A 25,768-nucleotide genomic window follows, 5' to 3' on the forward strand; every position below is an offset into this window, starting at 1 on the left:
AAAATATACAAATAAGTTTTGCTAATGCAATCGTAATGTCCATATATATTCTGAAATTGTCATAACAATAGCATCGTCCATACAAATTTGCAGTTATATATATATTTTCTAATCTGAGTGCTAACTTCATAGATATATATATATTTATTTTATCTGCGTGAATGTACTTCGATATACAACATACACACATGCACATATTCGAGTGACTGTAAGAGGATGAGTGCAGTTCACGTGCATGACATAGAGTATCTATGGTGTATAGCAAATACTTCTGTACAATATGTGTGGATCAAAAGATGTCGCTTAACCATCACCAATTGTGTGTGAATGTCGAAAGGTGCTACATAACGTAATTATTATGGAGAATATATTTTTTTTTCTGGGTTTTTCTACAGATTGTTTTTTTTTTCCTTCTTTGATACAAACTATAAACTCTCGAACAAAAATATATGTATTCATATGAATCTATCAAATGATCTTACACTAATTCTTTTTATTCCCTTATTGGTCCAGAAGATAGAGTTAATATTCTCTAATTTATATGATTCCCTCTCTTCTAATGTGATCATATACTCATTGATTTGGTTTTTTTTTCTCGAATGCATAATATTATTTTCATCATTTCGAGCTTCTACACTCTGGTTATTTGCTATAAGGGATCTGTATCTTGCATCAGGGGTTGTGCTCCTCCATCCATTCTCTTGTGAACAACATCATAATGAAAAATATCTACAGCCGATGAAGAACCGGTAGACTGAGGTTGAGGACTGTGGGACGAGTCTCGATTGTGGACTGGCAAACGATGGCCGTTTGAAGCAAATTGTTCTGGAATGAATGCCGCTACCAGCAATGCCACAATGACTAAAAGGGCACCGAACACAAATGGCGGACCAGGGACCAGCTGAAAACATAGTGAAAAAAATTCAATAAACAATCACAATTATCACATTGACAGTGCCAAAATTACATAATAGTTAATAAGTATAATTTACATTTTTGTTGAAACTATTTAAAAATATTTATTAAAGTGGAAATTCAAAAATGTGAATAGAGAATGCCAATTGGCATCATCTTACTTGAGTCTCATCACTGACTGCCATTGTCCCATTTGTCACCACAGTATGTATGATTCCTCTGCTGCCAGCAGGTGTGGTCGCACTGCTTATATCTTCGCTCAAATCCACATGGAACAAGTAGAATATGAAACCATAGAGTGCTGGCCCAAGTCCATTGCATAAACCTCTCATGCCAGTGATAATACCTTGCACTAATCCTTGAGGGGATAGGAAAGAATTATGGGTTACAACATTTGTATTAAACATTTATTGGTACTTGAATCACAATGGCCCTGAAAATAATGAAAACGTCCTCACAAATACAACATTCCATACAATATTGTCCCTATTTAGTCTTTCAATTACCATTTGATAGGAGGTAACAGGATATATATATATGCCATGTGACAGGAATCATTCCAACACAAAGATTAAAAAGCCATATAATCAATGGGTAAGAAAAAGGTACTCTCAAAAGCTTTACGTAGAATTTTTCTCTTTCTTCATAATCTTAATTAGTCAAAGTAAATATTTTACTCTAGTTTAATTCAAATTTCCTTGATGTTAAACATGTTCCCTCCCCACTTTTAAGATGGGTTTATAAATGTTTTCATCAAATAGGAGAAATCACACAATTATATAAAGCATGACGCGTAAAAGACAAAACAACTGTCTCATCAAAACTGAATGTGAACAGAGGTTAAACTTAAAAACTGAGGGACAGAACAATCCCTAGCAAGAACTAGGACTTTTTTCCATAAAATCCATGATTCCAAAAAATCAAGTTTCTATTAGTCTTTCTTAGAGTGCTTTGTTAGTTTTATTAGTTTCTTAGAGTGCTTTTCTGGTACATATGACTTTTTTTTCTCATATGGTGCTCCTAAACCTAATAATCCACTCCATGCACTAGAGCCCCTCTGCCAATATTTGCACAAGTTGTTGAGTTTGTCATAATGACAGTTTTGTGAAACATAACACTCTGTCTCTAATCAAACTCTATTTGTTTGATAGACAACTCTGTCTATCAAACAAACAAATTTGAAATTCACTTGGCTTTACCAATAAACATACAGTAAGTCGTAGCACACATGTAAACTTTCCTACAAAATTCTTCCCCTGATAAGATTCTTCAATTTGCTTTTAAGTGTTTCAATCATATTTAACATTGAGTATAAAGTTCTATTTTATACCACTGTCTATTACAAAGGTGTTTGGGAACTTGATAATTTTTGAATGTACATTAAACTGAAACTGGTATGTGTTGTTCCAAAACTTTCATGTGTGATAATTGTTTGATTTTTGCCGAGATATATCAGGACAGCAAAATTTAGATTTTGAGTGCAAATTAATCACACACAAATACATACATGTTAAAAAAAAATTTATACCTTGCTTATCAGCATCTGCATTGGTTGAAACATATGAACTAATGGCAGGATATGTTATGCTGGATACCGAAGCCAAAACTCCTGCTGCCCACATCATCCTGAAACAGAAAAATTAATTAACCAAACAAATATTATTATCACTTCTCATTTGAGACATGTCTTATAGAATTATTACGGATTATATATGAGCTAGTAAATAATAATCCTAGTTGATAATAAAGAATAAATTAGGCTATCAGTAGTGTAGACTAATGTAAAAGAAAGTTTGCTTCATATATTTATGTTCAGGGATGGCCAGAGACAAAATCTCTACCCATGCAAGACCTATTTTTGCATACACCCCTACTCAACCCACTCCTTATTTATTCCCATCCCAAAAATTCCTAACAAAACAGTTTTTTTTAACTTCCCCCCCCCCCCTCTTTCATCTCAAATTTGGCTCCCCTCCAAAGAGAAGAGAAATTATTCTTCCTAATTTTTTTCCACTATAACAAATTTCAATCTTACCTATAAAAATAATTTTGAAAAAAAAAGGAAGAATTCAAGAAAACAGCCTTTTTTCCAGGATGTTATGCCAAAGTGAACTCTGCCAGGATTCAGACGAAAGAATTCCCTAAATTTAAATGATCCCCATACCCCTATTATTAGGTCTCTCTCTCATCTGGGTCAATCTTCAAGAGAAGTAACTGCTTGCACAAGCAATAGCACTACACTTTACTTACAACTAGTAAACATTCCTAAGGACAACTTCTAACAAATTGGTGTTACTTGAAAAAATGTGTATTCAAAGTCCTGTCATCCATCTACCAAAGTGGAAGTTATAGTGAAATTTTGGGTGGCATTAGCAATACTAAATAATGTATTTATATCAAAGCAATACCCGGCGGAGACGTGATGACTTTTCTTTCCGAGCTCACCTCAGCATAATATCCGGAAAATAACTGTTTCCTTGATATCTCTGGCTGAGAAAAAAAGCCATCTATAATGTATTTATAATACATTAAAATATGCCTAATGTTTGAAAAATTCTAAAATAGTTTGAAGAGACTCCAGTCCCGACAGTTTCAGCTAGTCAAGGTTTTCTAAGGCATATCAGATGATATATAATGAAACAAATACATTTCTGCTGCAAAAATAGGATTCCCTTAAAATTAAAACGCTGTGTTTATATAATCAAATTTTTGCAAGACTTTTCAAGCACAGCATAGAAGAAAAAAAGAATAATTGACAATTGAAAAATGTTACCATGTTTGAGATCCGAATCCATACCACATCAGCTGCAACATTTCAAACAATAAGCCAACCATAATGGTATACTTTGCCCCAATTGTTTTCATTAGCATTGCCAATACCGCAGTCTATATTGGGAAACCGGAAATAGAAAAATGAGTTCTATACTTTACACAGTTTATATATGTATAAAAAAAACAATTTATACAAAAAAATGTATAATAAAACCCTGTACTACACTGAGAATAAGACCCATCTGCATTTTTTAACCATCTCTCCTATAGAACATCTTTTTGTTGAAGATCAGATCAATTTAGAGTATGAAAAATGAAAGAAATCAAATAAAAGTAATTAATTTCATAAATTTTGCAAGGTTTTGAAGCGTGATAACTTCAGAAGGCTATAAGGTGTTATTTAACACAAGAATTATTCAAAATTTATGATTCATTAAAATGCTCTACACATCGAATTCAGACTAAAAACGATTTTTTCGATTTTTCCCTTTTATTTCTCATTTTAATTATTTTAGAGATATCAACTGAGAAATTCATGACAAAAAAAACATTCTCTATGTTTTCTGACCCATATATGTACATAGCATAGTGGCCTATCATAGACTAGACTCTGTGACGTGAAGCTTTGCATTTTTTGCCTTGCCAATGATGGTAACCTAGCAACAGATCATCAGATTTGATCGTTTTTGTTTTCCCGAGTAGTTTCATGAGCATATGTAAGAAATGGATGCTGTTGTTCAAAAATGTTGCTGTAAGTTTTGTTTGCACTTGTGATTTGTATACAAATGTATAACTTTGCCCTCACTAGAAACTACTTTAAAAATAAAAACTTGATTTTTTTCCCCCCTTTCAGAACTAACGCTTGATGTTTCGAAGTGGGAGCATTGACCATTAAAAGACTAAGATCACATTCATAATTTGATTTTCAATTATTTTGTTCCATAACGTTCATCTGTGATTTTTTCTTCCTGAAAAAATGTTCAAATATTTATTATTTTCATGATTAAATATTATATAAAATCTACTTGCCTGTGCAATTACAGAAAGGAGACCAACCACAGCAATAAATAAAGCTACTTCATCAGCAGAGAAACCCATTACCTAAAGCAATTAAATGAAAAAAAAATTAACAAATACATAAAATATATTAACCTCCCTGAAAAAAATTTAGACTAAAAGTAGTAGTTTAATGCCATCACAAGCAATCACATACATATAAGGGGGTAATTGGACTCAAACTATAGTTGAACCGTTTTTAATATTCCACGCAATGCTTATATGCATCAACTGGGATTAGAGCATAGGGAGACTCTTCAGACTGCAGATTGAAGGCTTAATCAAGCAGAGGCAGCTGTTTAGTTGAACTGTAAAAATTTAACTCTAAACAATTTATTTAATTAATCATTGACTCTTTACTTGCCATGTTATGGAAAAAATGAAATGATTATCATGTAAATTTTTTGGTAGGTCATTTCAGTTCTGAATAAAGCCTAAAAAAAGAAGGAAAAAAATTTTTCCAGAAATTTAGTTATTTAGCCCAAGAGGGATTCTCAAACTTTTTCCACCCAAGGTACCCCTTCCCCCATTCAATGCTTATCCGTGAGTTCCACCAGCTCCCCAGAGCTGTTTAACAAAAAATATTTTTGAAAAACCTTGTCAGGGTCGCAGTGAAGCGGTGACCATGACAAAGATTGGAACCCCTGATTTAGCCTGTAAAATTAGTACATAACGAGATAATCAACTTGGTACTTTAATATACCGTCAGTACTATATGCTTGCGATAAGAACCTTATTAAGTTCACCTTAACTATTTCCTTAGTATTTATATTACACCTATGTAAAGTTGCAACAATAACTGCTTGCAATGACGACCACATGAAAGTAAATTTTTACGTAGAAATCTTCATCATACACAAAAACTAGTTATGCTACACTTGTGCTGTCTTCTGGTCATTGTACATAAAAAGTTGTTATACAGATTTTATACTATTTCAAAATACCTTTTTACGCATGTAAGGGAAGTGGTGCTGTTGGTAGATAAAGGGTTAAAATCCTCTAAAATAAATTAAATATCTTCAGTCTAAAAAAAATCTAACTTTGATAGAAAACTACATGGAACTCACCAATCGAAGATATACAAAAAAACAGGAATACTGGCCAGCTTCTGGAAGATAGGACAGGAACACAGCAACTGATAGCATCATTATCATCTCATTTTTGCCAACTTTTCTCAGTTGCTTTGTACGTTGCCATTGAAATGTTAAAAAAAAGTGAATCAAAAATAATTAGATAATTTTTGACATGCATGAAGTGCAAAACATTTAGCATTCAGATTATTATGAGAATCAAATTTTACATCATTCTTTTTTTCAAGAAGAGGACAAATTGTTATAAAGATCAATACAAATATCCAATTTGTCATGCATTTTTATCATTGCTGGCCGGGATGAATGAAAAAAAAAAGATGGTCTGATCTAGTTTCAAACATGCTCAACCAAAAACAAGTCTTCTGGGGAGTGTGCCGACTAAGTAAAAAAAAATCGGGTAACTGACATTTCTTTTCTGCCAGAAAATGCACTTCTGAGCATTTATTTGCCTCACAAAAACTCTAATTCGTTAATTAATGAAATTTAGTTAGGTTTTTCATTCAGAAGTGTACTGAATTTCACTTATTACACACAGTTAATTAATGAAATTTAGTTAGGCTTTTCATTCAGAAGTGTACTGAATTTCACTTATTACACAGAAAGTAGTAACAACTACAGCTTCTAGAAGCATTAGGAATTCTCTCTTCCAAATTAAAGGATAAATTTGCTCCTCTTATGTAATGTGCATCAAGTAAAATTTAATGCAGTGATAACTCAGCTGGCAAATATATGGATTTAGATAAGAAGCGTTGCTGAATTTGTACATCGCTCTCCCTCCTGCTAGGTGGCACAACATCCCCTAGGTTTGGGGGGGTCTAGGGATGGTGCGATAAGTTTTGGTTCAAAACTTTTTTTTTTGGTTGTCCCTGGTTGGGCGTGCCAACAAAATGGTTGATTCCTTCAGTTGATTTCCCCCAGCTCATGGCTGCAACAGTTTTAGAAAGCAGCAAAGATAGATGTATATTTATATGAAAGTGTGCGATGTATACATGTTTTCATAAACATATACAGTCATTTCATGATAAGTCGAACTGTGATAACTAAAATATCTGTTTGATTTGAAGCTTTCACTCCACTCCAGAACTTTTTCTGTATTTTAGTGTTAAAAATTCCCCTTAACTCATAGTTTTCAGGAATGAGAGAGATTTAAAAAATAGCATTCAATAACAGAACCTACAATTTAACAATAGAATTTAGCTGACAGAAAACAATCTTGTAAACAACTTATTTATACAGTTGATGCTCAAAATAAAGACCCCCCCCCCCTCCTGCCAAAAACGGATGGTTGGTATATTGAAAGTAAAACATATATGATAGTCATTCTATGAAAACATTTGGGACTTATCCTACCAATCATTACAATAAAATGGTCACTTTAAGATGGGGTCCTTAAAACTAGCATCAACTGTAATTTGTTTCATTTATATGAGTATCATGCATGCGTCCATTTTCATAATACAGTGTGTGTATATTTAGTGTATTTCTAAATATTTTCATTAATTTTCATTTAATGATTAAATATGATTAAATTAGAAAAAATAACTCACATTCTAGAATATATAACTTCCTTTCTATAACTTATATTTCTTCATTTTCAGTAGCTTGACATGTTAAAATAGTATTATATATAATTTCTCACAATCAACGTATTTTCAAAAATATTTGTTTATTTCAATTTCCACCAATACGCAATGAATCGTTAATTCTGATTGTATCGAATTGCAATTGATGATACCAATGAAACTATCATCTAGATTTTAATATTCCCATTTAACTAGTACATACATAGCACACTAGTAAACAGTTTTCCAATCATTTTGAACAGTTTAACTTTACGTTTTTTCTTTGGATGAATCTAAAAAAGCAATCTGATATTCTCGCATACTCTCTTTGATGTGTGAATTATGCTATAACCGTAAGTTATAACTTTCATTGTTTTCTATAACTTCTTTTATAACATTCAAAGTATTTTAAAAACCTATGAAATCAAGCACATTTAAATTTTTTGTAAATGTGTGAGCAAGAGGGAAACAGAACTTACAGAGAATGGATCAGCATGTTCCCATGAAATAGGAGCACCTCCCCATGAAGCCAAGCGAAATTTCTCAGGAAGCGATTCTGGCACAGCTACCATAATAAAGAACACATCTAACATTGCAACAGCTGAAGCTAATGCTATGACCAGGTTATCATTATAAAGTTTTCCAAGATATGCTCCAAGTGCAGGGCTGGTAACGAGACTAGCTGCAAAAGTTGCTGAAACCTTTAAGAAAGAAAGGGATAACATCTCAAATTTATGGTTTTAACATCTGTTGAATCTGACTACAAATAATATGATATTCACAATAATGTTTCATAGCAAACAAACCACGAAGCAGGACATACATTTATACTATTGGTATTACACAGACAGACATAACCGCTGAACGCCCACAGAGACCATCTTGGGATGGTTTGCGCTCTTTCCCAAAGGGATGGATTGGTATTACACAGGAAGTATTTGTTCCTTATGGAAAAGTGAGGGGCTATTTGATACAGATGGGCTTAACACTTTCGGGTTTGAGCTATTTTGACTATGCTTGTCCCTGTGGAATGAGGAACTAAGCCCGAGTCAGACTCCGGCTTAGTTCCCATGGACAAAAAGGGCATCCCGAGTCAGGCTCGGGCTTAGACCCGAAAAAGTTAAAGATAGAGAAATTTTAATATGATGACATTTTGCCATCTAAGAAAAAATATTTTCATGGATGAATTGTTACGTCAAGAGTCAGTATAATCATCGTAGATGACGCACCAAATTTATGCTGTTGCTGACATTTCTTCGCTGTCGGAAAATGCCTGTTTGAGCACATTTATTAGCCTCACAAAAACTATGATTTGTTAATTCTGTGCTCAGATGGAAAATTGTTATAAGTCACTTCTCCCAAAAAATAGAGTTGTTTGCATTCCGGAGTTTCGTTCGTTAAAATTTTGGAAGGGGGCAAAATTTTGTCTTTCTCTTTTAGTTTATGAAGAAACAATGGAGGTAAATTGTAATAAATCAAAAAGCCCCAGTATTGCATGTTGGCGAAATATTATTTACAAATTCGCTATCGTGAAATTTTGCCATTTGAGCACAGAATTAATGTAATTTCGGTGTTTGTAAAAAGGGAAGGGTGCTTATCATGTGTCTAGTAAAGAAGTTTAGCATTTCACTCATTGTTTTACACAAAAAGTAGCAACAGCTGCATCAACACTATCAGGAGGGCAGGTAGTGTAAATACTGGATTCCCTCAGAAATATAAAAAAAAACTAGTGACTTTACAAAAAAAAATGTAATGAAGGCGATTTAAAGTGACATATGAAAAAAATATCATTGGACTGGTTTCGAGAGGTATTTATTGTAAATAAAACCATTCAATTGAGAGAAGCGATGGCAATTCCAAAGTTTTGAAAAATATTGTTATAGAGAGATTTATCGTTATAATGAGTTCATAGAGTTTCACAGTAGTCATAATCTGTTGGCATCCTGAAGGAGGAAGCAATAGCCACAGCTCACAGGAAATCAAATATCAAACAAAAGACTGTTTTCACTGATTGACATACAAAAGACCTACTGCAGTTGGAAAAGGATAAAGCTAGAGATAATTAACAGAAAAATGTTTGTCTATTTGAACAGAACTTATAGGCAATTAAAAAAAAAAAGTAATAGAAGTGAAAGACACGACAATGACAATTTTTCCTTTGAAATTTTACCATAAATTAACTAATTAAAGCATATCTTATGATGGTAACGATTTCTCACCAAGCCGTATGCAGCACTTCTTTCATGTTCCTCAGTCACATCAGCAACATACGCGAACACCACTGAAAATGTCACAGCAAATACTCCAGACATTGATATCATCGCAAAATACCACCTGTGAAAATTTGAAACATGGAATAAATAAGCACTCCTCCAAAACTGAATGCTTCAAAACCTGATTAGTCATACACCTTCATATCTTATTTCTGATATTCAGACTACAATGATTATTCTTTTTAATGACAAAATCATAAATATTATTGCAAAATACATAAAATATTATTGCATCATTACATGATTATTAAATAGCCACAGAAATACAAACACAAACAAAACTGAATAAGAACCAAACTAACACTCACCATGTATTTATTTTCATGAGAGGAATAGGAACACAAGTGAAAAACACAGTGAGTAAAAGGAAGAACTTTCTGCCCCATACATCAGACAATGCCCCGATCAATGGTGCACTCAGAAAAGATAGTAACCCCTGTGAAAAATTGGTAATAATTAATGACAAAATAATAAAAATAAAAAATTGCATCCATTTAAAATTACTGAAAGTAAAACTGGGAACCAATTGCCATCATATAAAGTAGAACCTCTCTACACCAAATCATAATGAATATCCAGACACTTTAATATTTTGACTTACGGGGTCATAAAGTAGAAATTAACAATGGATAGGTCCATCTTCTTTATCCTTGTATGATACCATAATCAAAGTGTCATTCACAGGAACCAAAGAATGGGTTCATACCAGAAAAAAAATAACTGCATACTTACTGTTAACATCCAACAAGCTCCAGAGGGTAGCAGACAGGGCTCTAGCTTAGATGGATTGACTTTTTTAAAAAATAAATTTTCCAAAAAATCAGATTAGGTTGGTGCTCATTAGAAGTCTTAGCTGGGAGGAGGACAGTAAAAAACCCCCAGCTCAGTGAGTTCCTGTGCGTGCTTGTCAATCATGTTAAATAAATTAATGAGTTAACTTGTTAATAAGGCTTGCGAATTTCATATTTCTCACATGTGGCTTAGGCCTACCTATTCACTAATAATATGTGGAGCTTGGTCTGATTAAGCATTCAAAGGCAAAATGTAGTCAAAGTATTTTTCAGAAATGGAACAGAATTTCTGTGAGGAAGAACGAATGTTTTTGTGTTTCTATTTTATTTTCATCATTACTTACAATTCAACCTTCAATACAGATAGGTTTTTCAAAGAAAATTATTCAAGACAGACAGGTGTGAATACATTGATATATTGCATCCATTATAATACTGTCAAATGCAGATAATCTTTTTTCTTCAAGATAGTTTTTTGAAATAGAAAAGTTCTACTGCATTTGGAATTTTCTTTTACTCACCTTAATACCAACAATGAGTCCATTCATTAAAAATGTATGACTTGGAAATGTCTCATTCAGTACCTTGAAACAAAAAAAAAGCCTCATTATTTGGATCTACAAGATAGATATATTTTCATATAAATCATAAAACATATGAGACTTTTCAGACATAACCAAAATAAATGCAATGATATCAATTCCAATATAAGATGATGGATCAGATACAAAAAATAAAATAATAATTCTCTAATGCATTCAATTATAATTAATACATCAAAGAAAGCAGTTATTTATAGTTATCCCTTGGTAACTATTATATAGTTTCGTTATTTTTCCTTTATCAGTTCAGTAATCAAAATCTAGACCACATGTGCACAATCTTTTGCATTTCCTGAGAAACAGTGGTAAAGTAACTATTTTGGATCATGCTTAAAATGCAAGCAATAACCAATTTGGACACTTCACAACCAAACTTACAATTTTTAATTCAAATTAAATGAGAACTGAATTCTTTTCTTTCAAGGCACTTGTGTTTGGTGATACAAAAACACAGCATAACAATATTATAAAAATGTTATTCTCTGTGTAATTTACTTACTGACTTTGGTTTAAAATTTCCAGTCGGACTGCATTCAACTCACAAACCTAGCATTGGATACCACAGATCTAGACATCTATCTCAGGGTTTAAGCTACAGTCGCACTTTTCGCAAAATGTGAAAGAAAATCGTAGAATGCGAAAAAAGTAGTAGCCACTTTTGCAAAAATGCGTACAGAAGGTACACAACGAGTAGGCACCCAACCATCAATCATTACATTAGGGGTCATTCAAGTATTACGTCAACATCGGGGGGGGGGTTGAAGGTTGCTTACATCATCAACCCATTTTTGCTTTTTTGCGAAAAGAATTTTTTATCCAGCTTAAACCCTGATCTATGTATTACCAACTTTTTTTTCATCCTTTAATCATGGGAGGACATGCGATGCACATGGGGCTTACAATTGTGCACAAATAGTCATACGTTTCCATCAACTGAAACTTCTCCTGGGAGTTTCTCTCTATAGAATCCAAAACATGAGGGTGATAAATCTCAGAACTATGTGTGGGGGAATTCTTCTTTTTTTTTAATGCTATGTTAGGGGGGTGTGATTTATAACACTTTTAACAATTAAGATTTCATGTTATTTTACATTTTTTGGACCAAAGAGTAGCCTTTTCGCAACAGTTCACAGTGATAAGATACATTTATTGTTCACTAATCATGAAAAAAAGAAGAGACAATTACTACAAATTACTTCTTTCAAATACAAAAAAAACTGTAGAAAGAGCTTTATTGGAAAGTAAGCATTGATAACAAAGTCCTTGATAAACAAGGATAACACAAATTTTGAATTATTACTTGAGAAAAAATTTTATGTCATTTGTAATTTCGGCAGCACACCATTATCAAACTTTGCAATAATTTCTATTTACTTAAAAAAAATTTCATTCAGACATTGCGTAACAGAACTATCTTTCACAAACTTAATAATAGTTACTACAAAACCAACTGTCAAGCTATCTTTCTCTTTTTTTAATGTTACTACTTTTTTTCCTGAATCTCTGTACTACCTTGCTCCCTTTATTAATTTTTTCTGCCCCGCCCCCATCTGCTTTTTTTCAATTTACCGTGTTCCAAGTCATACAATTGTAAAATACAAACACATATAGAGCCTACTTTGAGTTGACACTAATAAAAATGATTGTTATTTTGACCGTTCTATGATGGGTCCTGGATGTTTTCCTATTCGTCTCGTGTTATTTTTCATTCAATATAACAACTCACAAAGATAATTCACTCCAATACAATGTCCAAACTCAGCTCTGACGCAACATTTATTTTAAAAAAAAATTGCAAATGTTTGCAAAGTCAAACATTTTCGTCAAATTTTGACCTTGACTTTTGATGTTGGAGAATTTGGTATAATCTGCTTGTAATGGTAAGAACGGTATTATGTCTGACTGTGACACTCATTAGATTAGTCAACAGAAACCTGTGAGAGACAATTGCGTGAATGATCTCTCAATTTCTCATAAATCCAGATTGAGAAGAAAGAGTATAAAAGGTTTTGACCACAACATAAGAAAGCGTCATCATAATAAATATTCACAGGGCACCCACTCAAAAAATTAGAAAAAGTAGGGAAAAAGTAGGATGGGCGAGGGGTAGACAACACAATGTTCTGGATAATTTTCCACAAGACTTCGAGATTGCAAAACAAGAAGCGGTTCGACGGACAAACACAGATTTATTTACAGAACAGCAATTTACACGTATTTACAAGCTAATCAGAGAGCTAACAACTTTCTCGGAAAGTTTAAACACAACTGACTATTCACCGAATCTCTCTTATTCGAGTCTCTTTGAGCCTGCCATCTTGTGAGTGCCGCACTATTTATAACCCTAAAGAAACTTTCAGAAAAAGAACATTCCATAAAATTCTATTTTACAGTTTCCTAGTCAGCGGAGCCACCGTACGGAGAGGTTGAACCAATGTCTGGAGGGACGGGACTTTCTGGAATGTTCTCACCAATAGCATCTTCCTCCGATGGACCGAAACCGGCATCAACCGATTTCCATATTTCTGAGAGCCATGGAACAAATCGTGCCATCTATCGCCTACAGATCGTAACAATAATCATAGTACAGTCGAATCCCGTTATAACGAACTCCAAGAGACCAAAGAAATCATTTCGTTATACCGAAATTTCATTATAAAGGAATTCCAGGTTTTTGCATTGTTCCTATGTAAACTCATCTGGAGGATTTAAAAAAGTGTTCGTTAAAACGAGATTTTCGCTATAACAGTATTCGTTAAAACGGGATTCGACTGTATAACAAAAAAATTCCTAAAATTTTATTTTTAATTTTTATAAAAAAATCCCTATAATTTTATTTCATTTTTTTTTTTTTCATAGCATTACTTCAGTATCCTATAAGATTGACTAAGTCAAAGCAAAATGGCAGAAATGAATGGCAACCACAGATAATTATTTTCTGTTCTCCCCACAATATAAACTACATTTTTTTTTTGGAGTCTTCCACAATCCAATCTGTGAACTCTTTGACAATACACACAGCAAATGTGAGAGATTTGAATCTCACAGCATGTGAGATTTTTAAGAATGACATTCCTTCCAGACCACTTTCAAAAGCACAATGCAAAATGTTAGAATTAAGTAAGTTCCGATGTAAATAATTCAAGGTGAAACAGATGATTTTACTGCATTGCCATCCCTTTTTTAAAGGGATTTGCTTACATTTACTGTTCAACACCAGTGTAATCGTTTTCAAAAAATGAAGCACTTTTATTTCTAGCTCTTTGCAGAGTATTATATACATTGTTTATGCTTCTGCATGCCTTGAAAATACAGAAGACAATGGAATGCTATTGGGTAGCATCAGAATCACCAAACATAGAATAGGCCCATGTATGTAACCAACTGCTTTGTAATGTAAACTGTTGTTTCACCTATTCTCAAAATGTGCACCATAATTTTGAACGATGATTGCTAGTTACTGTCCAAGACCACAAAACGTAAATACAAAATGTTTTTTTCTATCCAGACAGAAGTTTTTAATGACTACTTTCCTTTGTTGAACTCTCAAATTAAACAAAAGAAAAATTAATAAACCAGAAATATTGTTTCCAAGGTTATTTGGGGGTTGTATGTGGACCATACAACCCCCAAATAACCTTGGAAACAATATTTCTGGTTTATTAATTTTTCTTTTGTTTAATTTGAGAGTTGTGGACCATACAACCCTCAAATAACCTTGAAAACAATACAATTTCTGCTTTGATCAAGAAAACACAGCAAGAATCATTAATAGTAATCTACAACATTTGTACTATTTGGCAATATATCGATGATTCCCTGCTCAATTAAAACCAATTACACAAATTTTGTAGATAGGATTTGGTAGGAAAAGTAGGACAAAAACTAGAAAGTAAATCAAAACTGAAAAAGTAGGACATTTTACCAAAAAGTAGGACAAGTAGGAGCCCTGCATTCATAATGAATCACTTTTCTTAAAAAAAAGGGGGAGAATTTACAGAGAAGTGGACTTAATTTTTATGCTGAGAATCAGTAGTTTCTTGCCAACATTCATTCAATATTGCTATCCTAAATAAGTGCAAAGCAATATCCCTTGGAACTTGAATTGCACATACATATGCAATTCAATTAATTAATTTTAATTATTGCAATTTTATTATTTTAAACCTGATACAATTCATTGCAGTGACTTACAAAATGAGCAATATAATTTTTTTTTTATTTCTCCAAATGTGGAAATTCACTTAAAAATCAAATTTCATTTCAAACTTTTGATAAACCAACATCCTAATACAACGTTCGTTTTCCATGGAATGATGGAGGGTTGTTATAATGAGCCTCAACTGTATTAGATTTTTGGTACGAGCGCAATTTTTCTGTTGGATTAAATTTGTTTTGTACCAGAAACCTGCTTTGTTTTGTAGAGAAAAATGCTTTGAACCAATACTTACTGTTATCATCGGAGAAGTCAGAAGACCCCACGCGAAAAATTCCAAAAATATCACAACTAAAGCATGGTATATGCTAGGTTCACCAATGCCGGAAGACTGAAAATACACAATGAAAGTTTATGGATCACAATTTAAAAAACACAATTAACACAGTCTGTGGGAGATTAGAATCATATATATTTTTCCCCTTAAGGGCAGAAAGCTGTAAATGTGGGAATCAGCAATTCTTTGCACACACACATTAGAGGCATGAAGCAATAGTACAAGATTCATTGAAAGACTGGTTATTTGTGGAGATGAAGATTGCCAACCAGATGGCCAACAATATTGTTGGCCATCTGGTTGGCATATGTCACCAGCGAGCTATTAGTTGATTGTTGACGCCGTCCATGTGCGATGCCTTTCAACACATATATACGCTCCAAGGTTGAAATATTCTACCTGCTTCCATAGCTTAGATGGTAGAGCACTCATCCGGCAAGCGAGAGACCAGGGTTCGAGTCCCCGTGGGGGCAGTGATGAATTTTCTTCCTTGTAATCTTCATCTCCACAAATAAACAGTCTTTCAATGAATCTTGTATTGACAAATGGAGAGGACTTTTCTAAATGCCATGAAGCAATAGGTCACATCTTGTGCAGATGAATTTGTGTTTAATAGATGTTTGGTTTTTAATAAACAATTTTGTTCAATAAAATGTCCATATCACTCTTGTCTATTCAGGCAGTTCACTCCACGCGAACTTTCCTAGGTCCCTGGAACTCGGGTTGTTGGGAAAGATCGAGTCCTTACAGAGTAAAAGCATACACTAAAATGTACGGATTGTACTTTCACACTTGTTTTCCAGAATTTCCCCATATTTGACATGCTCCAGTGTATCACAGATGTATTTATACAGGGCATTTGTTCTGTTAAAGTGGTGACAAATTTAGATCGGGTGATGATAGGCATCAACAAAACTTACCATGGAAAATACTATTGAAAACCCATGTTTTATATGGAAAAAAATTGCAGAAATACTTATGCATAGTCTGATGTCCAACAGGGATCACAAGACCTTGAATAATAACTAAAAACATTTATTCAACAACGTACTACAGTCTGCTGTGCAGAGTGCGATGTTGGAAAAAGAATGATGAGAAATTACTACAGGTTTTCTTCAAAGTGACTGCCATGGATGTCATTGCCCAGTAGGATGACCTACACAATGACAAAGAAAGGACTGTCAGGTGTGCACAGGTACCAGGCGTGATGATGTCTGCTATGAAGTCATTGTGAGATCCCTATTATATAAATTGCAACATCCATTCATCCATTGTGTGTCATCAATTTTATGAGTTCGTGCAATAGCTCAGCACTTATTTTTGACCTGATCCACTTCAATATGCCATCACCAATGCCCTTGATGGATCAAAAGTGGCTCTTCAGATTTCTCTTAAGATACTCAGGGTTTGATTCCCAGTTCATATTAAATTATGCAGGGCTATCAGCTGCAAAAATACTCAGGGGTCTTGATTAGATTTTGATAATGACTTTGTATTGGTGAAACCATTTATCTAAATAATGCCTCATGCCATCAAAAATTAAAAAAATTTTACAACTCCCAATCAATGTATATGAGCATGTTGGTAATCAACAAGAAAGTCATGAGATGAGAGAAACTTATAAGTTGTATTAAAAAAAAAACAAATATGATGAAATTATATACATACCGATATCTGTGAAAAATTCCATATGAATGATATTAGTAAAAAGACAATTATACTTCGACAATTATACCTCAACTTGAATACAATCAAACACCATTAAGACAAATTTTATTAATCCCTTAAGGTGCAATTAGAAATCACTAAACCCTCTCAAAAAAATGTCATATCTTTTTTAATTAAGTAGATTTTCTTTGGATTTTCAGCAGGCGCAAACTAAGGGGTAGCATGGGAAAAGGTTTTCCACTGAGAAATCATCTTTACAAAATATCTGGGCTTGTCAATGCTAAAATAAGAGGCTTTTATGGAGGTGAGATACCTCGTCATTGCCGCTTAAAGGGTTAATACAAAACAAATATTTTTCAAGTTAAATATATTTGAATCACTGTTTTATCGGTTAATAGGCTTACTAATTTTCGAGATTGTGTGTTAGAATATGTGACATATTAAGAAACAATCTATATTTTTGCTGTTGAAGAATAAGATATGCATTAGATTTAGGGTCATGTTAGATTCGAGTGAATGCACCAATAAATAATTAAAACTAGACTGATTTCATGCACACTTTTAACATCTTGCACCAGTGCTTCTCAAACTTTTGTGACCTTGGATGGCTTTCTTGCCCTAGTCATAGTTAATCTGCAGCTTCACAGAATAGTCCAGTAGATATCCTGCATCTATACCCCAAAGCAGAATATGCCAAAATCTGCAACGCATGTCACAGAACAATCAGTGCTACTGCAAAACAATCTTGAATAATCTTAAGGAAAAGTGTATAAAACACTATTAGGGTGATTTTCACTGCAGAACATTTGCAGTCAGCCGAGAGCTCATTGGAGAACAATGCAAAACAGTTTGCTTTGGGGCATCCATAAAAGAATCACTTCAAAGCACTGAAAATCGGAATACATCAATATCGTCAAAATTTTACAATGCCCTGATAAAGGTTGGTGATGCTCCTAGGAGCCATGATGCACACTTTGAGAACCACTGTCATACACTCTTTCACTATATCAATAACAATATCAGGTGTCAGTCCAGACATTTTTTGTAGGGTTCCGTTTTTGTGAAAAAAAATTTCCATTCAAAATTTCATCCAAAATTTTAAAAAGGTCATTAATTTTGTGGGAAGCAAAATAATCTAATTAATCTATCACAAAAGAAATGAAACGACAAATTTATTATTTCATTAATTTTTATTTTGTGACGGGTCTGTTTTTCAGATTTGGAATTTTGTGAAGGGTCCAGAAAACAGACTCAAATTTTTGGACAGACCCCTGAATATGCATGTCACAGCAATACAAATAAGTGTCAGGCAAAGAAGCTAATACCTCAGCTGATAGGAGTAAGGTTTAACTGAGGTTAACATTTTCTGTGTCAGGGCAAGGTCAACTTAACCCCTTTAAGTGGCATTGACGAGACATCTTGCCTCCTTAAAGACCTCTCATTTTAACATTGACAAGCCTATATATTGTGTAACATTGATTTCTGAACAGAGCACTTTTCCCAATAACCCTTGCTTCATACCTGCTGAAAATTGGAAAAAAACCTACTTCATTAAAAAAAATATGGAATTTTTGAAGAGGGTTTGGTGATTTCTGTTGTGCCGCTTAAATGGTTAATGGCTCAAGGCAGACACTGTTTTAGCTTGGTCTCGCCTGCTTTAGGTTAGTATGAGAAATATGAAACGAAAAACAGCTTTTCAAGAAGAAAACCACAACACTCGCTTTGAGAAAGAAAGTTATTTTTAATTTGGCAATAGCTAATACCTTCACGGGAAATAGACCTCTACAGATTTTGGATGGTATGAAATATGATTCTCTGACTATTTGGATGTTTCATCCTTATTTTTATTTTGAATGATATTTAGATATGGGCTTGGCAAATCATGGGTGCTAGATCGCCATGGCAACTAAAAAAATAGTGCCTAAAATAAAACTTAACAAGCACCAGGTCGTCATAGCGACTATAAAATCAGAATTGGGGCCTAATATTTTCTGTGTATGATAGTTAAATCAGTCGTGAAACATGAAAAGGGGCCATTACGACTCTAAAAAGTCGATAAAAATGTTATTTAGGACTGTTACTCTGGGAAAAAACTACGCTTGGTACCGAAGAAATTTGTTTGGCGCCTAAATTTATTTTTGATTTGTCAAACCCCTCTTTAACAGCAAAACAATAATTTCCTCTTTTGTAATAAGAGTATGCATTTCAAATCATTGATTAAAAGTCAATCCTCTTTTATGAGCAAATTTTTTTGTCACGTTGGTCCCCAAAGCAGAATGTTTTGCATTGTTCTGCAACAAGCCCTTGGCTGACTGGAAATGTTCTGCGGTAAAAATTTGTCAGCCTAAATGACGGCATTCATCTGCAATAAATTATCGGTCATCGCAGTAGTGACAACAAGACAATGATGACAATCGAACTGAAAGTTCTACGTAGAAGCTGGACAATATAACAACATGGATGACTGTGACTAGAAATTTTATATCTAAAGATTATCAACAATCATTCGAGTAATTGATGATTATTAGATTCTTATGGGATGGACAGGTATACACCATCTTTTTATAATCATGTTTATAATTTTGATTGCCCATTGGCATGGATTGCTTATATTTTATTTATCTGTTATATGATTTCAGATTAACGATTGCTGATGTTCCAAGATGGTTATACCAATTTATTTTTTGTTGCCTTCGTCTGAGAAGGCTATGTTTTGTTGTTTTTCGTTTTTAATAAAACTTTTTGGATACACCCATCCTTCAGGAACGCTTCAATATCTCTCTGAGATGGGAAGCAGGCGGAGAAAGGGGGAATGTCTGGTATTCAAAGGTTGAAAGTAAAAATTCCCCTAATAGTGTCTTCTGCACTTTTCTTAAAATTCTTCCACATTGTTCTGCAGTAGCACTGATTCTTGTGACGTATGTCACAGATTTTGGCATATTCTGCTTTGACGATGCCGGTGTCCATGAAACATATTTTACCGTACATTAATGTATGGTCTTGCTAATTTATTCCTTCTCGAAACAACGGCCCCGGAAAGACTATCGTTTATTTTTTACATCATTATTTTTTTATCATTTACTATTTTTTTTTTTGTGTCTGGTATAAATTTCTCCAACATGATACAGCCATTTTCTAATGAACACAACAAACAAATAAACAAAAAACTATATTTCATGATTACACTCCTTTCACTTTTTACATATTCATCAAGACCCAATTTGAATAGATGACAAGGCTGAATTCCAAATACTAATATATGCTCCAATGGGATATGTAAATGGCATTAAAGCACCAACCGCAATGACTCATCTAATTTTTTAAAATATACTTCAATCAGGACTATAGAATTATATAAATATATATATATTTTTTTTTAAGCATTCCCCTCCTTTGAAAAAAAAATCTGATTTTTTTTTTAGACTTGTTGCTCTCTTTGCATGTTGCATTTCCAAAATTATCAGTTATCACTATAGCCCGGATTATATGCAAACGCATAAGTTTTTGATAGCTGGCTAATGCGAAGATATATTTAAGTAAGAAAGGAAATTCAACTGCCCTTGCGGGGAATCGAACCCACGTCCTTTCACTTTCCGGGTGAACGCCCAAGACCACTAGACTACAAAGGCAACCAATATCTCAATCTTTCCGTGGAGCTCATTTGCACTGAACAGGACCGTACATGGACGGTTGAACCTAACTCCAGCCAAAGCTCACAATTGCTGACACTGCCATCAGATGGCGACTTATCTGAGGATGATGTCACTCTCTGCTATCCTTCTTCGTATGGATAGCGAAGAGTGACATCATCCTCAAAATGCATAAGTGCATATGCATATTTTGGCCTGTTTATAGCGTTTGCATCAAAAATGCATTTTAAAAACTGCTTTTTTGCACAGTGATTTTTTAATGCATATTTTCTCATTTTATGTACATATTTCAGAATTTAACTTTTTCAAGATTTCTAGTGCATATTCTGGGGTGTTTAATGCATATTTGTGGGTTTTCGTGTTTGCATATTCTGCCACTTTTTTTAGTACATATAATCCGGGCTCTAGTTATCACACACATAGGTGTCAATACCTTTTTTTTCAGTCATCATAGGTCGGAGTAGTGTCAGTTGAATCACACTGACACGGCTCTGGCCTATGTGGTGGATGTACTTCATTGAAACTAGGCATGTATACATTATTTGGAATAGGGGCGTAGCCAGAAATTTTGTTCAGGGGGGGGGGGGGATCAAAGTGATAGAACAATAGATTTTGCCATCTTTTTCCCTTTTTTTGGTTATTTTCTCACATTTTGGGTGGGGGGGCCAGACCCCCCCCCTCGCTACGCCCTTGATTTGGACCGTGGGAAAAATATATGTGATGAAAAGCACCTTTTTTCACTTAGTGGTAAAAAATTTAACTATTTATTTTTATTGAATCTTTATTTTCCTCCACAGTCCATATATCCTACATACCAACTTTCACTATCTCCAGAATGTGCACTACATATGTCTGAGCAGTACCAGTTTATTTACAACCACCCAGTATAAATAAGATCACTGTATAATAAGTGCCAATAAGTACATATTTCTTTCGTGTATTACGGTTTAAGCAAGGGCCTTGTTTGTTCCGTCAAATTTTCTAAATATTTTCGTCATTAAGGTGTGGCTCAAAAGCCTGATGCTATGTATATTTTCCCTGTTGGAAAATTTTGAAAATAATGGTGTTCAATGAAAACCCAAGCTACCGCTTCTTAGACCCTGCTACCTGGGTGCACTACTACTGCTTCACCATACATGCACTTCATGCACACTCCTGGAATTTCTAACAAACTGGTACATGCAGGAATGTGCGTTCTGAGTGTTTGAGCGGCCCTAATGTATCTATGTCGTCAGAATTGAGCTGCTTCCGTGTTCTGCTGGTGCTGCCATCTGTCTTCTATATTTTGAAGTAAAGATATGGCAAATGCTTTAATTTACATGTTATGTCAATATCGTGTTGCAGGTCTGCCTGCTCTCTGCAGACACACTTTTTTAAATTGCTTGCATCCATGCCTTAAACTTTCGCCCACCACTGCATTAAGCAAGGTTGCCCAACTACACTACACCCTCGCTTAAGCCACCCCTGATACAGCGGAACCTTGTTTATACGTCTCCAAGTTATACATTATTTGACTTCAGTCGCGATTGATTCCCTTGCATTCTAGTGTTTAAAGTATCTTTTCACTTCATCTTAAATTCCAAATCGTTGGGGAAAAAAACATAATTTCCCTCCATCAAATTCATGTAATTTTTGTAGATTTAAAAAAAAAATGTGGCAATGAAATAATTGCGCTGAGTAGTATGCACATTGTCTCCTTAAAAGCCATAAACTTCAGTTTGATTGTTGACAGATACGAAAATAAGCATTGCGCCAACTATGACCATTCTAGAATGCACATTCGTGTAACAATTTATTGCTTTTTTCTTCTTCTGAGAGTTTGGTATACACGGTGAGCTCTAAAGAAACAGATTTAAGTTATTTGAAAAGCAACAATATTTTTTTAGCATATTTTTACTGTTCACAGTGTTGTTCCTGGAATGTAGGGAAGTGAAATGAAAGAATTTGGGAGACGGTACAAGTCCGTTAATAGGGAACACGTACTGCATTGGTTTAGATGCAGGCTCCTTGAATAGGTGGGGGATCACTGAGAGAATGCATGCATAGTCAAGGGAGGATGTCTTCCTTTGTCATCGCCTATGCCAATAAGGGACTTTACCACTGAATGTGAGGTGGTGCCAATCTCCCTATTGATGCCCAGAGCATGTGGTAAATGCCAACGATGCTACTTTTTTTTGTGCCAAAACTGCCATCCTTGATAGCCAAATCAATATTTGTTAGTTTTGGCAACCCTTTATTAATAACTTATTTCATTAATTCAATTTTTTGTGGTAATTTTTTCGTAGTTTTCCACATATTTTGACAATTTTTTCATATTAGATTGATTAATGTAATAAATGGAATTTTTTGTTTAATTATGCGTGTTCTTCGTCAGCCATCTTGAATAGACCATCGATACGTGGCACCTGCTCAGCACTAAAAACAAGTACAGGTTGCTATGACCAAGTTTTGTTCATATAAATGTTGACGACTTGGTTATAAAAATGTTGCCTAAGTGAGCTGTAAATGTGTCTCACTGGCCACTCAAGCATGGGCTGCAACAAGAAACAAAAATTTACCTTGTCGCACAACTATGTTATCCATTATCACACCCCTCCCATTATTTTGAAAGTATAACATTAAACTCCACACCCTTCCTGGTCCAGTGACGAGGCACCAGGTTCCACTATTCCACATGCATTTCCAGAATGAGCACACAGAAGTGATGTCACTCATTCTGCCACACACAGAATGAAAATCTTCCAAATAGGCTACGTATCCACAGAGTATTAAGTGATCTGGATATGTGCCACTAGCAGCTCAAATCAGTATTTATGAACTACTGGGCCCTGACATAAGCCGGACCATGCTTGAGTGGTTCGCCGTTTTATTTTTACCCATTTATTCGCCATCAGTCGTTTGTAAGACTGAACCTTCCATGTACAAAATATTAAGCAACCGGGATGCATAGGCGGAGATAGACTTGGAAGTCTGGGGGGGGGGGGAGGGAGGCACGGTCATTATTGCTGGGGAGCATGATGATGATGATGTCAATTCATATATACATTTATACATTAGATCAGTTGACTCCACCTTTGATGGTGGGCCCCTTCCCCCCCCCCCCATCTCCACCCATGCCGGGATGCAGGTTTTAGAATCACTGGGTTAATGATCTGAAAATGCGTCGCAAGCAACTGAAGTAATCTGAAAATGTGCCATCGGCCACTTAAGTGATTTGATAATCTTCCATGGGACACTGGGTTGAACATATATCCTTCAGTGGGTGCAGCTGAAATACTTAAGGTTGCCACTACTACTACTAAGCTAGACATGCGCCTCGTCCGTATTCCATTGTGGAACTTCTAACGAATTGGTACATTTGATCTTTTCTGTCGCACCATGGTCATTTTCTGCACACGAGGGCTAATTAGACCAGGACCTACAATTTATTGTCGATACTGAACGGCAGGCTTGTTTTTTTATACTCCTCGAGAGGTTAGTATAAACCCCTTGATGGGGGAATCCCTGCAGTAGGACTTTTTCTGGTGTCACGTCACCGTTTCTGTTGTACCCCTGTGTCAGGAAAGTTTTCTGACAAGGACGAACTGGGTATCGAACTCGTGACACCTCTAAACATCCTTTGGTACTTTAGGCAAGTATCTTATCGACCTGGGCTACCGCGACTTAACATATTGATACATGTTGGAATGTGTGAGAGTATGTTAGTGAACCACAAAGTTTGTTTATGTAATGTTTGTTATGTGTAGTGCTGCCACCTGCCATAAATTTTTCTAAAACGCATGAAGTGTAATGATTGAATACTATACCGTTGTAAGGCCTGTTGCTCTCTGCGGTGAGAGCAATCCCGGTCCGTCACTATGACTACTCGACCACCACAGCGCACTTAAGGTTGCTGCAAAGCAATTAAAATTCTTGCCACAGACATTAAAAAAAAAAACTTTGGAATCCCTGCCTTGTTATAACTTGGAACGAAGGCTGGAAAAGCATTAGCTTTTTTTTTTTAATCGCATCATATTGAGATTCGAACTGTGTGTTATTCCGACCAATATTGTCCATATAAACTTTTTCTTTCATGAATAAAAGGAGAGAAATTTCGACTTTAAAACACCCTATGGAGAATGATTACTCAATATTTCGTATACGCAGCTTCCACTTGAGGAGGGGGGGGTTATTTAGAAAATAAGAGAAATATCCATTCACACTTACAATGAAGCCGTCTTTCATGATTGTTTTTCGACTCCTGAGTATTATGCCAGCAACTTTCTTCGACATTTTCGGTGGCATTTCGGAATCGGAGCCGCGTTTATTCATGAATAACAACTCAGCAAATGCATCGTAAACAAACAATAAATAAAAAGGGACGAGGACGAGCTCATCCAATCCAGCCAAGCCAAGCCAGCCACAAGACGAGGAGCACTAGATATCACCAATGATTGCTTTCAAGTCCTAATAATTATTTTAAATTATTTATTAACTATTCGCCGAGAGATAATTTGTTTCTAAAAATTTTGAATTTCCATCAACGACATGCACATTTATTGTTGGAAATAAAAGATAAATCGTCATCTACACAGACGTGAGCGAATTTGAGTGGACAAACGCGTACGAAATGAGAAAAATAGAGTGAAACTGAATGTTAAACGCATGAAACTAGTGAATTAAATAATAAATATTTGAAGAAAAACTCATTTACGAGAAAATATTGGTAAGAATAAAGTGATTGAAGATTGAGTCGAGGCTCGTGACCATACATCCCACATTTTCTGAGGTCTCATTTCTAATAAGTGAAAGTCGGGTTTTCCTAGGAGCAGGTTTCCTGTGCCGCGCGCAACGTGATTGGCCCAGCGCGACACGCCGTCCACTCACTAATAAGAAAATCAGCATGACTGTTTTTC

At 34.7% G+C, this 25,768-nt stretch overlaps 1 protein-coding gene across 1 annotated transcript; it reads right to left on the minus strand.

The window, feature by feature from the left end:
• Positions 1-503: 503 nt before the first annotated feature.
• LOC149080936 (solute carrier family 71 member 1) lies at positions 504-25,266 on the minus strand. The gene is made up of 12 exons (XM_089237627.1): positions 25,080-25,266; positions 15,514-15,609; positions 10,982-11,044; positions 9,978-10,105; positions 9,616-9,730; positions 7,876-8,097; positions 5,811-5,924; positions 4,717-4,788; positions 3,689-3,801; positions 2,444-2,541; positions 1,077-1,273; positions 504-901 (listed from the first exon to the last, which is right to left on the minus strand). The coding sequence occupies exons 1-12, from the start codon at positions 25,182-25,184 to the stop codon at positions 650-652; spliced, it is 1,575 nt and encodes a 524-aa protein (XP_089093753.1). The 5' UTR covers positions 25,185-25,266; the 3' UTR covers positions 504-649.
• Positions 25,267-25,768: the final 502 nt, after the last annotated feature.

The sequence above is a fragment of the Pholcus phalangioides genome, unplaced genomic scaffold (assembly GCF_987345545.1).
Source record: "Pholcus phalangioides strain wild (caught in Gottingen) unplaced genomic scaffold, Ppha-v1.0 ptg000010l_1, whole genome shotgun sequence".
Taxonomy (NCBI): domain Eukaryota; kingdom Metazoa; phylum Arthropoda; class Arachnida; order Araneae; family Pholcidae; genus Pholcus; species Pholcus phalangioides.